Source organism: Odontomachus brunneus, unplaced genomic scaffold (assembly GCF_010583005.1).
Source record: "Odontomachus brunneus isolate Ranch 3 - 2012 unplaced genomic scaffold, Obru_v1 Obru_scaffold_005, whole genome shotgun sequence".
Lineage (NCBI taxonomy): Eukaryota > Metazoa > Arthropoda > Insecta > Hymenoptera > Formicidae > Odontomachus > Odontomachus brunneus.
Window position 1 is genome coordinate 263,250 of NW_022639455.1, and position 14,773 is coordinate 278,022.

At 33.6% G+C, this 14,773-nt stretch overlaps 2 protein-coding genes across 3 annotated transcripts in view; both read right to left on the minus strand.

Moving 5' to 3' along the window:
* Positions 1-7,144, minus strand: part of LOC116850266 (3-hydroxy-3-methylglutaryl-coenzyme A reductase) — a 29,318-nt gene extending 22,174 nt beyond the window's left edge. Inside the window, exons 1-2 of one of the 2 annotated variants that reach the window (XM_032828355.1) lie at positions 6,709-7,143; positions 6,401-6,551 (exon numbers count right to left, since the gene is read on the minus strand). Coding sequence is in view for 1 of the 2 variants with exons in the window: in XM_032828340.1 (XP_032684231.1) it covers positions 6,709-6,779 (71 nt within the window). In the remaining variant the exon portion in view is untranslated. Of the gene's footprint in view, positions 1-6,400; positions 6,552-6,708 lie in introns of both variants that reach the window. The other variant, XM_032828340.1, reaches the window with a different exon arrangement.
* Positions 7,145-10,480: 3,336 nt separating this feature from the next.
* LOC116850233 (BLOC-1-related complex subunit 8 homolog) lies at positions 10,481-11,929 on the minus strand. Its single transcript, XM_032828270.1, has 2 exons — positions 11,544-11,929; positions 10,481-11,332 (listed from the first exon to the last, which is right to left on the minus strand). The coding sequence occupies exons 1-2, from the start codon at positions 11,596-11,598 to the stop codon at positions 10,863-10,865; spliced, it is 525 nt and encodes a 174-aa protein (XP_032684161.1). The 5' UTR covers positions 11,599-11,929; the 3' UTR covers positions 10,481-10,862.
* Between the last annotated feature and the right edge of the window lie 2,844 nt (positions 11,930-14,773).

Here is a 14,773-nt window from a genome sequence, read left to right on the forward strand (position 1 = left end):
ATCATTCAGCAATGACGCTAAAATTAAACCCGGCGAATAATGGAGGGAAAGAAAAATCGTGCTCCGTTTCCCGAAAGAGAGTCCGTCTCGCGTTTCGGCGCGGCGATCAAGGCGGATCGAGAGGGATCCCCAGGTCGATAAACAATTTACGCTTCGCGGATCGCTGCGCCGTGCCGAATTCGCGTTCATTTTCGCGAACAGAGCGGCGAATTTTACGCGGCCGCCCACTCATAAGTCGCATATTTCCGCCAGAAAGCCGGCCAGCGCTTCACTGAATTAATCTAAATGTGAAAATGTGAAAACGAAAACTGCGACCGCCGCACGTTCGTCGAAACGACAATCGCTATGCGTCGTGACGCGATGTCGCGGACTATTATTCGACGGTGCGTTACGTGACGGCAATTTTGACGCGCTGACGATTCGGCGGCCAAATCGCGATCATTTTCAGCACACTAAAAAAAAATATTGAAAAATTTATTTGTGGTATACAAAGTTATTTCTATGAAATAAAGTTTATTTTTCTAAAATAAAGTTTATTTCTGTAAAATAAATTTTTATCACACAAGTAAATTTTTAAATATTTTTTTCTCAGTGCAGAGATGTACTTCGAACAATATGTGATACATTATTTGATGCATTCTTCTTACGACGAAGACTGAAAAGTATAGCCGAGTAGCCAAAAAAAAATTAAATCTCAGGGTCTTCTAATCTTAGGGTAAATTTTGTCGCAATAAAAATTGAATAAAAACCGAGCTAGATGAACAACTTAACATTGAAATTTGAACTATAAAATTTCTGCAACAACTCTAACCAAATTTATAAATCAATCATAAAATCGTAAAGTCGCAGCTTACAAAGCAATCATAAGAAGCTGAATCACAGTTTTACGTAAACCGCGACTTCTGTAGCAGTATCCGTATCGTTCATCGTTACATGTTCATAAGTGAATAAGACTTCTGTACACAGGACGCGGCAAGTTGGTTGGAGAATATCGCGGTAGCCAATCAACGTCTTGCTTGCCTGGAAATAACTTCCGCCATGTGGCAAGTAAATCTTATCTTAATTAGCTATCAGTTGAGAGTTGCGAATAAAAAAAAAGTTGGGAGTTGTAAGATTATTGTAAATATAATTGTTATAATTAATTAATATAATAACTATATAATTTCACACAGTTATATATATATATATATATATATATATATATATATATATATAAACTTTTTTGTAGAGCCATCTACTATTTATATCAATATGTAAAGGAATTCTTGAATTTAATGGACTTTAGTGGGATTCTTACGAGTCTTATAAGAACAAGTTACGATCTTACAATTCTGTTTACAACTGCAACATTAGTCAACATTAGTCAGCGATAAAAAGTTAATAAAATCAAAGTTAATGAAATCGAAAGAATTAGAGTAATTAGTTCCTCATACTCAGAAAATAACATGGCGATGACAACTATACGAGTTTTGTATGCAGGATTGTAATGTATGTAGTTTAATAAATTATTTTGAAAATTGCAACCGAAGCTTTAGTCAAAATAAATATAAAATAGTTAGTTAAATTATATACATTAATTCCACATACAAAACTTGTATAGTTGCCATCCTCGTTTTCTTCTCCGAGAACATATAATACAATTCTGAAATTGAGTTTGTTTAACTCGATTTAAGTGGTTTCTGATCGATGTGGTCGACTGATTTCTCTTTTAACTCTAGGTATACATACTTATTTTTCGCATACGTAGATACTATACTGGAGTCTGAAGGACCTCAGCTATTTTTTTTATTATAACTCCGGTAAAAATCACCGTATTTTAACTTTTTTTTCCCCGATTGTTAATAGACTGATAAGCACATATATTTATTAAGAATTAGAATTAAATCATAATAAGCATCACATAATAAAGACGTATTGAAACATTAGAAAAAAATCGCTCTTAAATATTGGAATATTATCATGAAAATTACAAGGCTTTAAGATTGACGATTTTTCATATTTCTATTTTCTGGCGGTTTTGCAGACAGATATAAGTTAGGACTTTTGTTAAAAAATACAAACTTAATAACTTGTAATGTATGTAACAGAAACAGAAAAAGAAAAACGTCAATAATTTAAAAGCGGTAAATAATATTCACAAGACAGTATCATTTTTGGCGTTTAGTCCAAACGTTTCTGTCTTCCAATAAAAATTAGTTCTTATTTTTACGTTATTTATTTGATTTAACATTTTTTAGAATATATATTTACACTATGAACTCGAGTAAAATTAATTACAAAATATACTTACAAAAGAAGTTACACGAAGTGCACACTAAGGTCTGGGATACCCTGAGCTTACTTTACGTGTGAATTACTACAAAACTGATAGACAATTGACTGCTCCGACAGTTGCTATTTATAGAGGAGACTTTAAATTTTTTTTATACGGCAGTCGTATCCTCCTTACTTATTCTCTCTACTAATACTAGAGTTTCAAACTTTGCCTGGGGTCTCGGAGACTCCAGTGTATATACCTAGGGTTAATATGTGCGTATGGTAGGTGCGTATATAGCAATATACGTATATGTGTATATAGTAAGATATTTCATATAAGAATTACCAACCGATGAACTGAACACAATGCAGTGGGAAGCACACTGCAGCGGTCTCTTTCCCCAGAAATTTTCGCACGAGTGAGGTGTGCAAACATCTTCCTCGCCCAATATATGATAGTATTCGAAAATATCGATACAATTATCGATACGTATCGATGCCAGAGGCATACCGATACGTATCGATGCCAGAGGCACACCGATACGTATCAATAGTCGTATCGATATTTTCGAACACTAATATATGGGCATCTATGTATATCCGTTTAAGTTTCGATATTGCCGGCCTTTAATGGCTCGTATCTGCATAGATAAAAACGTGACGAAACACGTGCAGTCAAAGTCGCTAATGAATTATGTAAATTGATGTGTTGCGCGGTAAGAGCGTTCAAAGTTATATCTTTTTTCCCTAGATTATATCTTTCTTCTATACTTTTTTTTCTAAACTACATTTTAATTGCTACGTTCTTACAATTGTAATTATTTATAGATAAAACATTTATAGATTTATGCGCGATAGGTCGCCGATAAGCGGACTTCTCACAAGCGAATGGTACATATTATTCGAAATGGTGCCGTTCAACAAAATTTTATTCATACGGATGAAAGTCAGGGCGATCGACCGGTCGCGCTTATGAATTCACAGGTCGATGGCTTTTACGATTTAATATTAATTCAACGAGTTGATTGATAAATACGGTCGAATTTTAAAAAAATTAATATACCGCAATCGTAGTGCAATCGTGCAGAGAAGTATGAATTCCTAAGTCACACTTCTCGGCGACTTCGAACGTGTTTCGTCATATTTTTATCTATAGAGATACGAGCCATTCGTCTTCTTCTCACGCCATCTTCGCATGAAGGTTGGCGATCCATATAGCTAGTACTGTTTTTTGTACCGCAACTTTAAATATTTGATTAATGCACAGCCGAACCATCGCCTGAGGTCCTTCAACAGAGAGAACGATTTGGTTGAATCAAACAAACACTTCTTTGGAATGGTCCAAACAAATTTTCTAGTTGATCGAACAAAGTTTTGTCTGACGTAACAAAAATATTTAGTTACGGCTTAGTTCCAACGAAATATTTTTGTTGTGACAACCAAAATTTGTTTGGACCATTCCAAAGAAACGTTTATTTGATTCAACAAATCATTCTCTTTGTGTAGGAGTTTTATCTTCTGCCGACAGACCTTTTACCCAAGATTTTTCCTTCTATTATCGATCTCAGGAATTTGTACTTCGCGACCTACTAAGCGTGAGCGAAATATATTTGCTAAGAACGAATAATAAATCTGAACGTGCACTTGTATATGATGCACATACGTCATCAAAGGGTTAAAGGCCAAGAAAAAATGAAAAGAGGGGATACGAAGAACTATGCGTCTTTAGATAGAACCATGGAATTTCATCTTGTGTAAATAAATTATTCTTGTTATCTGAGGGGTAACAACCGTAGGATGTTGGGAAATCCCACAGCTTAAATGGAACGCCCGGTCAAACGCCGTACGATTGATTGTTCCGTCAAATGTTGGATGTTGGAAGAAGTCGAGCTTCTACTTGACTTGAACCTTATTATTATTCGACGTAATTTGAAGTCAGTCCCCATACGTGGAACGTATGACGTTATAACGCATAGTTCTCGAGCGGTTTCTCCCGTGAGACGCGTGCAGAATACTCATTTCGTACGGCGAGTACAAAAATTGCAGGGAAATCCCGGGCCGGTTATGTGGGCGAATCCGAGAAGATACACGAATATAGAACCCGTTCAATTAATCCAATATTGACGATCAACCTCATGACAGTGTTCCTTAAAACTGTTATGAGCTATACCATTATCAAATGTACCGTGACGCGAAATTGCACGCAAAAAATGACTTAGTAATCAGCTAAACCGCGTGATTCAAACTTAGTCAAAAGGCTAATCGTTTAACTGCTAAGAATTGGCTATGACAGCTGAAATGCATTCGCTATGAAATACAATTATATTAGGTGACATTAAAAATGCACATTATTTCATGTAGCTAAGAAAATGGCAGTTATTCCTAAATTTCTTATTGTATGCATATATTAAAGAAGTTTACCACACAGCTACAATCATTTGTTTCTAGTAACTAATATTTCTCGCTGATGTAACATTCTCTACTTTGGTTACATCATAATTAATCAATGTTTCATCATACACGCAAAAAAACGAGCTTTCAGAACTAAAAAATAGCTGTGGCAGATGTCATAACATATGTCAACATTTTTACATAAAAAAAGTAACGCGTTACCATTTACTTTTCGTAAAAAGTGACTCATTAGCTTTACTCAATACTAATTTCAAAAAGTAACTCGTTACCGTTATCGTACTAAGAAAGTAACGGTTCGTTATTTTTTCGTTACTTTTGTATAATATTAAAATATAATACGTAATTGATTTTAAAATAAAATTATTTTTTTAAACTTGAACCATACAGCACCAAATGTCTGAAATACATCCCAGAGACGTTCCAGAGACAATGTGATATCTCTGGAATGTCTCTGGGATGTATTTCAGATATTTGTGTTGTATGGGAAATTATTATTTTTAGTGTAGCTAGTTTGCCTAAAAAGAACAAACTATTCAAAACTGCAATAATTCTGAATCGGAGAACTAATATTTCTTTATGAGCTTGATTCTATCTTTTTTATCTTTGATTATTCTTTGCATAAAAATTATTGTCAGTCAGATTTTACAATTTGGCTCTTAAAAATTTTTAATGAATTTAATATTAAGTATGCCTAGTATAATATAGGTATGCCTAGTGTAATATCAGGTATGCCTAAAATATACACATTTGTTCCATGGTTTCTTACACACCAAAAGTGAACTACACTAAAAGTATACCTATATTATTAAATTTATTAAAATTTTTAATAACTAAATTGTTAAATCCGATTTTGCACTAACAATCATTTTTACATGAAGAATAAAATAAAATCACATACTATCTTCCAGTATTTACTCGATATTTTACCCCGATATTTATCGAGGTATTGCTATCCAATCAAAAATATCTAATGACCAATGCATCATCTATTGAATAGAGATAATTAATGATAAAAATAAAGATTGACGGTTATAGTGGTTGTGACAGTGTTATAAGTAACGTGTTGGCTGGAAAGCACACACTCTTACATAAAGGCATATGCACAACACATAAGAAAACTGACCAATTAGAACTGACCTTTCATTTTTATCATGGCAATAAAAATGAGAACTTTAATTGATTAATTTCCTTATGCGTTGTGTATTATATCTTTATGTAAGAATATGTGCTTTCTGCTTTATTTCCCAACTCTGAATGTAATCACTTGGTTATGTTATACTAAAATAACCATCATGCACAATCTAAACTTTCAAAGCCTGCAAAACTTTTAAATCTTATTAATTTCAGTTACAGAATAATTTATAATAAATTTGAATTATTGTATATAATCTTTAATTATAAAAATTTTTCATTTTTTTTATTTTGATAGTATTAATATATATAGAATCTTTAAATTAAATAAAATAATCTTTACTTAAGTCAGAAAAGATTTCAAAATTTTTGAGAATAATATTAGATAGTGAATTTTTAAAAAACTTAATGTTTCTAAAGAATTTAGAAAGACCATTCTAAAGTACTTTTGAAATAATAAAGTTTTGTTTAAGATGCTCTTCAAAGTTTCACTACTTAGAAGATATTTATTTAGAGACATGAATCATTTCTTTGATAATTATTTGATTATATTTGATAATTATTTGATTATAAATCTTTAAATCTATGATGAAGGACTTACGAAAATAGTATTTTGAGACCACAAAACGCTTCAAAATTGGAGTAGCAAACCACGGTGGATATCTTTGTAAAGCAGGAAGGATGGAAAGCGTACTTGAAAATATCAGAAGGTTCGAACGTCAGAAGGCTCACCGATTTTGATACTATTGGCACTATAACGACAATACACATCTTATTTACACACGCATCACATTATTATAAATACAAGCAATAAATAATCTTATCAAATCATTAATAAAATCACATAGGTACTACAGATACAACTTAATCTAATCTAACCTATAAAACAGGAAACAGTATTTGACTTACCGTATAATATATCGATAAAGATAAGTTGTGTTGTCAAATGAACATCGTCCTCCCTGTGTTGCTGTCAGCATCTTCGACACTTATCTTCAACCATGTCTTCTCATCACCGGCGTCAATTTATTAATATTCTTATAAGGTTACATCATGCTGCTACAGCAGACGTTAAGTCTGTCACTCATAAAGATACTTTTTGTGTTAGCTGCATAGCGCACTTGTACAGTCAGCGACACAACAGTTTAAACAGTTTTAGATGAATTTAGGAACGAAACCCGGTAGCCTAGGATTGCATTCCAACACGTCTTTTTAACAAAAAAATTTTACTCAATATCTTATAATATATGCAATATGTGAACTATAAAGTATTAAATAAAATTGTCCTTAAAAATGATATTTTGGAATGTAACCTAGGTATATACGAACCATTACTACAGGCTCACGAACTGGGATACGTTTCAAAATTTAACCTTGGTTACTATTTTCTACAGTATACGTAACATGAATTATAAAACTATAGTAACCAAAGTTGAATTTTGGAACGCACCCCAGAATGATCTTTTTGATTGCTACCATAACCAACCACTGCGCAAACTGTGAAGGGACGTCTACATTGGAAGTAAGCAGTAAGAAGTAGGAAGTAAGAATAAGAAATTGACCAATCATAGTTGATTATTCTTCTCACATTCGACTATAGTTGGTCAATTTCTTACTCTTACTTCCTACTTAGTACTCCTTCCTTACTTCCTACTTAGTACTTCCTACTTCCTACTCTTACTTCCAATGTAGACGTCCCTTGATTGTATTTTTGATTGTACTTCTCAAATATTTGTATTTCAATTTATCCATTTATCTTGTATAATAGGTAAGGAAATAAACAAATCACAATCTGTATAACAAAATAATTCTTTCTATATTAAAGACTATCGCAAAATGCATATGCATAATAGGAATTTTCGCAAACATACGGTATAGATACGGAAACGCTAAAATGACGTCATCGAGTCAAAAGACCAAACTGCGCATGCGCATCGGTCACCTTAACGCTATTCAGATAACGTACGAATGTTATTTATGAAAAATAGCATTCACGAGTAACGTCGACGTTATGGTTATCAAAATGAAATCTGAACGATTGAGATTCACAAGTCAAGATGATCTCATACTTTTAAGGAAGATTATATCCCAAAATCCATATGAAGAGAGTGAAAAACTTTCATCTTATTATAAAATATTGTTTTATTGTACGTTACCATAGCATTCATCGTGCAAAAACTTTTTTGTGCTAGGCGACGTAAAAACGGAATATGGTATGAAGTCACGTGACTTCAGTATTTACCGTATCTAAATTACGGAATTGTAAAAACTCCTTAATATAAATACAAAGGCCCGAATTCTGAGTTTTCTTTTAACGACAAATGAGCCTCTAAAAATGTCTTATAAGCTTTCTGATTGGCTATGAGTCACTTTTAGAGGCTCATTTATCGTTAAAAAAGAACTCAAAATACAGGGCAAAGGCATAATATAAAACCATCTCGACTAATAAACATATTTCGCAAATCAACATGGCTACTTGACGCTATATGTTTATTGGTCAAAACAGTCTTAAGTCCATCATACATGAAATGACATAACTGCATATGCATAGGATAAGACCATATGAACCAATGAGCATCGAATATTGAGCATCAAGCTTAATATGGCGTCTTAATACTTGATGTTCATTAAGGCCATCACACATAAAATTACATAGACGCATATGCATAGCATAAGATAGTATGGACCAATGAGCATCGAATATTAAGTATCAATCATCAATATGGCGACTTAATATTCAATACTCATTGGTCCATATGATCTTATGCTATGCATATGCATTTTACGACGATCTTAAGGTTACGTATCGTAACATATATGTGCATTTTTACAACATAAAAGATCACCTACGATAGAAATAATGTCTGGCTGTAAGAAATAAAGTAAAAAATTGACTAATCAAAGTCGAATGTGAGAAGAATAGTCAATTGTGATTGATCAATTTCTTATTCTTACTTTTTACAACTATACTTTATTCCCATTATATGCAGTACTTTATGAGTGTTTCCAGCTACATACACTATGATACACAAAACCAGTTTATTGGTAGCGTATTATCTAACAAGATATTTTAAATAATATGTAACCAATAAATTGGTTTTGTGTAAGGATGCAAACCCATGCAGCGGAATAGCAGAGTGCGGAACGAGAGCGGAACCAATCATGAGCGGAAGCAATCACGAGCGAAAACTGTGCAACCATGGACGTAAGAATATCTGGACAGAGCGTAAAGTATTTTAAGGACGCGGAGTGTGAAGTCAACGCAATGAGGAGACATCTTCATCGCGGCCATCTTTGGTGATCAAAAGTGACATATATATATATATATATATATAACTTATTGCACTAGTTCAGCAGTGCAGCTAAAAAGAACAGACCAATAGAATGGACTGCTAAATGAGGTATATATATATTCATACTTATTCTCATTTCAATATTAATGAAATGTTATTATGTATAAAACAGTAATATTTTTTAAATATTAAAAATGTTACACTAGACTAAAATCACAAGTAACTATTTGAAATATTTATTATAAATTATCAGTATGATTAAGGTTCTATTATGACGCGCTACACTCCTACTTGGAAAAGAGAAGGTGTCCTATTATTGTCTGCCTCTCACTCTACATCTGTTCCTACCCCTATCACCTCATTTAGCAATCCATTCTATTGGTCTGTTCTTTTCAGCTGCATTGCTGAACTAGTGCAATAAGTTAGAGTGAGAAAACATATACTTATCTCACTTTAACTTATTGCACCAGTTCAGCAGTCAGCTGAAAAGCATAGACCATATATGTCGATGAGTTAAGGCCATCACACACAAAATTACATAGACGCATATGCATAGCATAAGATAGTATGGGCCAATGAGCATCGAATATTAAGTATCAATCATCAATATGGCGACTTATTATTCAATGCTCATTGGTCCATATGATCTTATGCTATGCATATGCGTCTATGTAATTTTGTGTGTGATAGCCCTTAGGCACATTTTTGTTAAATGGCGTATCTAGTTAGATGCGTCTAGCACTGGCTACTGAGATCATGCCGGCAATCGTTTGCAGGTCTCTCTCTGGTATTATGTATTTTTTATGTATTATGTTATGTATTATGTATTTTATATGTATACATTACGCGATACGCGAGTTTATACGGATGAGTTTTGAAAACTACTACAAAATATAAAAATGAAGTTTATTACATATTATATATAGTATATTTTGAAAGTGAATTCTCAAATTTAACTGATGACAAAATACAATTGAAAAATTCTTTAAGAATTTGTACAAAATGTAAACAAATAGAAATATTAGAAATAATAATAGAAATATTAGAAATATTAGAAATAGAAATATTAGAAAAATATTTCGAAGACAATGGCCACTCATAGCTAATCAGAAAGCTTATAAGCCAATTTTAGAGGCTCATTTATCATTAAAAGAGACTTAGAATACGAGCTAATGTACTTAAAAGATATAAGAGATGAAGATATAAACTATTTGCATCTTAAGACAAAATATTGTCAACATATCGTCGAAATATTAACAAAAATATTGAGACAATTACAGTATCAAGAAATTTTCTCTGCATGTTACTTAAACAGATTCCTTAGATATTATATGAGATCATAATATAATTATGAATTATAGGTTGAATTAATATGCGAACAAAATTAATAATATTCGTAAATTCATATTCAATTCAAACAAAAAGTGTTGACTGGCTAAACTGTTGACTACTCATACGGAATTATTTCAAAATATATCAAGTCAATCGTGATAATCAATGCACAAATTCAAGGTACAATGTATAGATATAATGTAAATATGCATAACTTAATACAAAAATGTCTATAAGATTAAACAATTATCACACTTATAGTACAACACTTATAATACAATCAGGTGGATACATATGTGTTTGTCAACACTTTGATTGTACACGTTAATAGTAATCATACATTATAACATACGTACACTGTATATTACAACTAATGCATAACATTCGCTTTAAATAGTAATTATCACAGAAAACCACAAAACAGCTTGATATATCCCTTCAATTATGAATAGTAGTCGATTTCTGTACTTCGCTAGAATGCCTGGCATGATTCATCATAGATTCTACCCGATTCGCAGTCTCTCTGACAACGTCGGATATTTCATCTGGCAAATGGTCCAAAGTGGGAATATGTGCGGACAGACGTTTGTAAACGGAATCCCTGTTGTTATCCTTCTTATTGCGTCGCTGCTCCTCATACTTCAGCTGTTGCTTGAAGAATATGGCATTCTTTATGAACTCCAGTGTGTTTTCAAAACTTTTCCCAGCTCCTTGCATGGTTTTAATTGCGCTGACTGCGTATTCAACATCGTAACATCTACCTAATAACTGTTGCTGCAATGCTAACACCTCCACACGTTTCTCCACCATTGGCGGTAGAGCTTTCCTCACATGCTCTTGCAGCCTATAAAAGGCGAGTGATGGCTCATTCGCCACAATATGCATATTCTCCGATATACGTTCAGTTGCTACAACATTGCCATAGACATTATATTAGTCAATTTAATTACATGTGTGTATGTGTGTGTACATCAGATTGACACAACAAAGTTTACCAAATTATTTAAAACATGATATTACTATTACCAGCAAAGAAATGTATATAATAATAACTATGCAATAAATTGCACAGTTATTAATAATAGGTCAATAATAAATTGTATGTAAATAAATCCTAACCTTTCTTAACTTTTGTTTCTAGTTCTTGATCGGGTTGATATATCTTTGCAGCCATTGTTTTAACTATTACAATAATATAATTATTGATGTAGTGGTTGTTTGTTTACGTATTTGTTATGTATTTAATACTCTTCTTCAGGAGAAGTCAACTTTTCACTCGAACTTAAAGTATAATTGAAACAATAAATCTTTGTTCTTTTATATGTTAATATAAGTGTTTCAGCATTCTTCTTTTTCTTCAATATAAATATCTGTCACTTTTATAGACAAAATACTAATCGCTTTAGTTAAGTATCATAAGTTGATTTCATGATCAGCTGATTCCATAATTAGTTTCCTCGAAACTTCCATCAGAAGTGCAGCACTGATTCAGTTGAGAAGAACAGACCTCTCTCTCTCTCTCTCTCTCTTTCTCTCTCTCTCTCTCTCTCTCTCTCTCTCTCTCGATATGGTTTTAGGTAATCAAAAGGCATACCCCCAACACCACTCAACGATTTGTGAACAACTGATACGTTATAGGATATGGTTTATAAGGATTGATTAGTAGATTTGAGGAAATCAAGGATAAATATAAACGGTACAGAAAATTTAGAGATAGCTGCCTTATTATATCTTCAACATTCATGATATTTGTTATATATAGCTGCGTAATGAGTTTTTCGGATTCCTCATTATGTAGAGAATATTTGAATAACAGATGATCCAAGTTTCTGGGGGAAACTCCACATACGCAATTGTCGTTAGAGGTGATGTTTTTCCGCATAAGATGTGTGCCTGTGCAAATATAGTGAGATTGTATCCTAGCCATAATGGTAATGATTTGTCTGGGGATTTTCTTGGACCCGCTGAACCAATGTTTACATGAAATTTGCTTAATATGTTTCCTGTATTCCTTGCCTTTAACTTTGAATTCCGTTTCCAATGTTTGAGTTCCTTCATCTTCTATAGGCTTTTTCAAATGCCTGTAAACGTCAGATGGATCAAGTAAATGATTTAAAGGAGGGTCTTCAGTGCTGCCAGAAGCAAGTTTAGCAAGGGTATCCGCCAGTTCGTTGCCCTTTATACCATAGTGTCCAGAGATCCACACAAGAGTAATGTTAATGTTCATTTCTTTGGCTTGAATAATTTTATATATAATATCGTAACAGATGGGAGCGGTGCACTTGGACACGGTGCATTTGGACACAGCCAATCACAGCACCGTGTACTTAGAGACATTTGTAGGGTCCCTTGGAACAGCGACTTGTAATTGGACTGTGTCCAATTGCCCCGTGTCCAACTGATATACACCCGTAACAGATTATGGGTTTTTTACCCCAAGTGTCAATGACTTCAATACTCTTAGGTACACTCAATGAGTCAGAAAAGATGCCTACTTTCTTCTTGCCCTGAGATATAGCGATGTCTATAGCATGTATTCCGTATGCCTCCACTAAGAAAATATTATTGATATTTGGGATAGGGATAGAGATCCTAATATCCGAGGAGGGAGCGCATACCCCAAAGCCGGCACTACTATCTGATGCAATGGAACCATCAGTAAAGAGTATAAGTGAAAACTTGAATGATTCAATAAAATGGTTGGCTAACCTGTTTATGCCAGTTATAGAGAGTTTGGAGTTGTTTTTAGTGTGGAGAAAATTTCCGCATTTTTTGCCATAGTCTTTTAACGGTATAAACTTATTAGTGTCAATGTTAATCTGGGTGAATCTATTGTTATAAAGATAGCTTAAATATCCACAGAGTGAGAAGTTTTTAATGTGGGATAATTTATGGGTATTATTTAAAACCAGTCTAGCAATATACGGCCAATCGTCAAAATTTATTTGTGTAGTGTTATTAAGTTTGCGAAGCGAATCTTGAAGAAACCATTTCTCTAATCCCTCTCTAAATATATCAAACTTATTGGAGAAAGATTTAACTATTAGTTTACAACATTCCATTTGACGTCTAATACTTAGAGATAATTCTCCGGTTTGACTTAATAAAACATTAGTGGGTGTGGATATCATTAGTCCTAAGATGTTCCTTATAGCCGCATATGAGGTGTGGCTATTAAATAACTAGACTGACGCTGTAAAACATTTTATTTTGATTTCATACATTTTTACTTATTATCACCTTCAATATACACCCCTCCTCTATACCTACAACGCTCCATGCGAATCTTCCATTGTTCGAAGCAGTGCTGGAAGTCTTCTTCTGTCAGCTCCTTCAGGACGCGTGCCGCTTTCTCTTTCACAGATTCAACGGACTCAAATCTTGTTCTTTTTAAGGCAGATTTCACCTTAGGAAACAGATAGAAGTCGCACGGCGCAAGATCTGGCGAATAAGGCGGATGGTCTAACACTGGGATGCTGAACTTGGCTAGAAACCTTTTGACAGACAATGCGGAATGAGCCGGCACATTGTCTTGGTGGAGAACCCATGACTTATCCTTCCACAATTCGGGTCGTTTTTTCCTTATTCTTTCACGGAGTTCAGCAAGAACGTAAAGGTAGTAATGTTGATTAATAGTTTGACTTTCCGGAACCCAGTGAAGGTACACAATCCCATGAATATCGAAAAAAACAATCATCATTGCTTTAAATTTTGATTTGCTCATTCGAGCTTTTTTGGCTCTCGGTGAAGAGGGGCTCTTCCAGTGCATGGATTGGCGCTTCGTTTCAGGATCATAAGTAAAAAACCACGATTCGTCACATGTTATTATCCTTTACAATAAGTTTGGGTCATTTTCAATGACATTCAAAGTGTCAGTACAAACATTTTTGCGATCTTCTTGTTGTTCAAACGTGAGAATTTTAGGCACTATTTTGGCACACACTTTTTTCATGTTAAAATTGTTATGTAAAATTTGCCGTACGGATTCTTTATCAATTCGTACAGTTTCAGCAATTGCACGAATACTTAACCGACGGTCAGATCGAATCAGATTACCGATTTTTTCGATATTGTCATCCGTTTTTGACGAAAAACGAAAGGACGACCCGGGCTTGAATCATCTTGAACGTCTTCTCGGCCATCTTGAAAACGCTTAAACCACTCAAAAACACGTGCGCGCGATAAACATTCATTGCCATACACTTCTTTCAATAAATTATATGTTTCAGTAGCAGTTTTTCCAAGTTTCATGTGAAATTTCACAACAATTCGTTGCTCTACTGTTACACTTAACATTTTTCCGGCGAAACAAAAAAACAACTCTAATGCGAATGAAGGCTACGGCTATA

Bases quoted from the DNA above. Each gene is read 5' to 3' on its own strand.
- LOC116850233 (XM_032828270.1), bottom strand. From the start codon at position 11,598: ATGGCTGCAAAGATATATCAACCCGATCAAGAACTAGAAACAAAAGTT. The intron at 11,333-11,543 runs GTTAGGATTTAT...GCAATGTTGTAG, and splicing joins AGAAACAAAAGTTAAGAAAG to CAACTGAACGTATATCGGAG.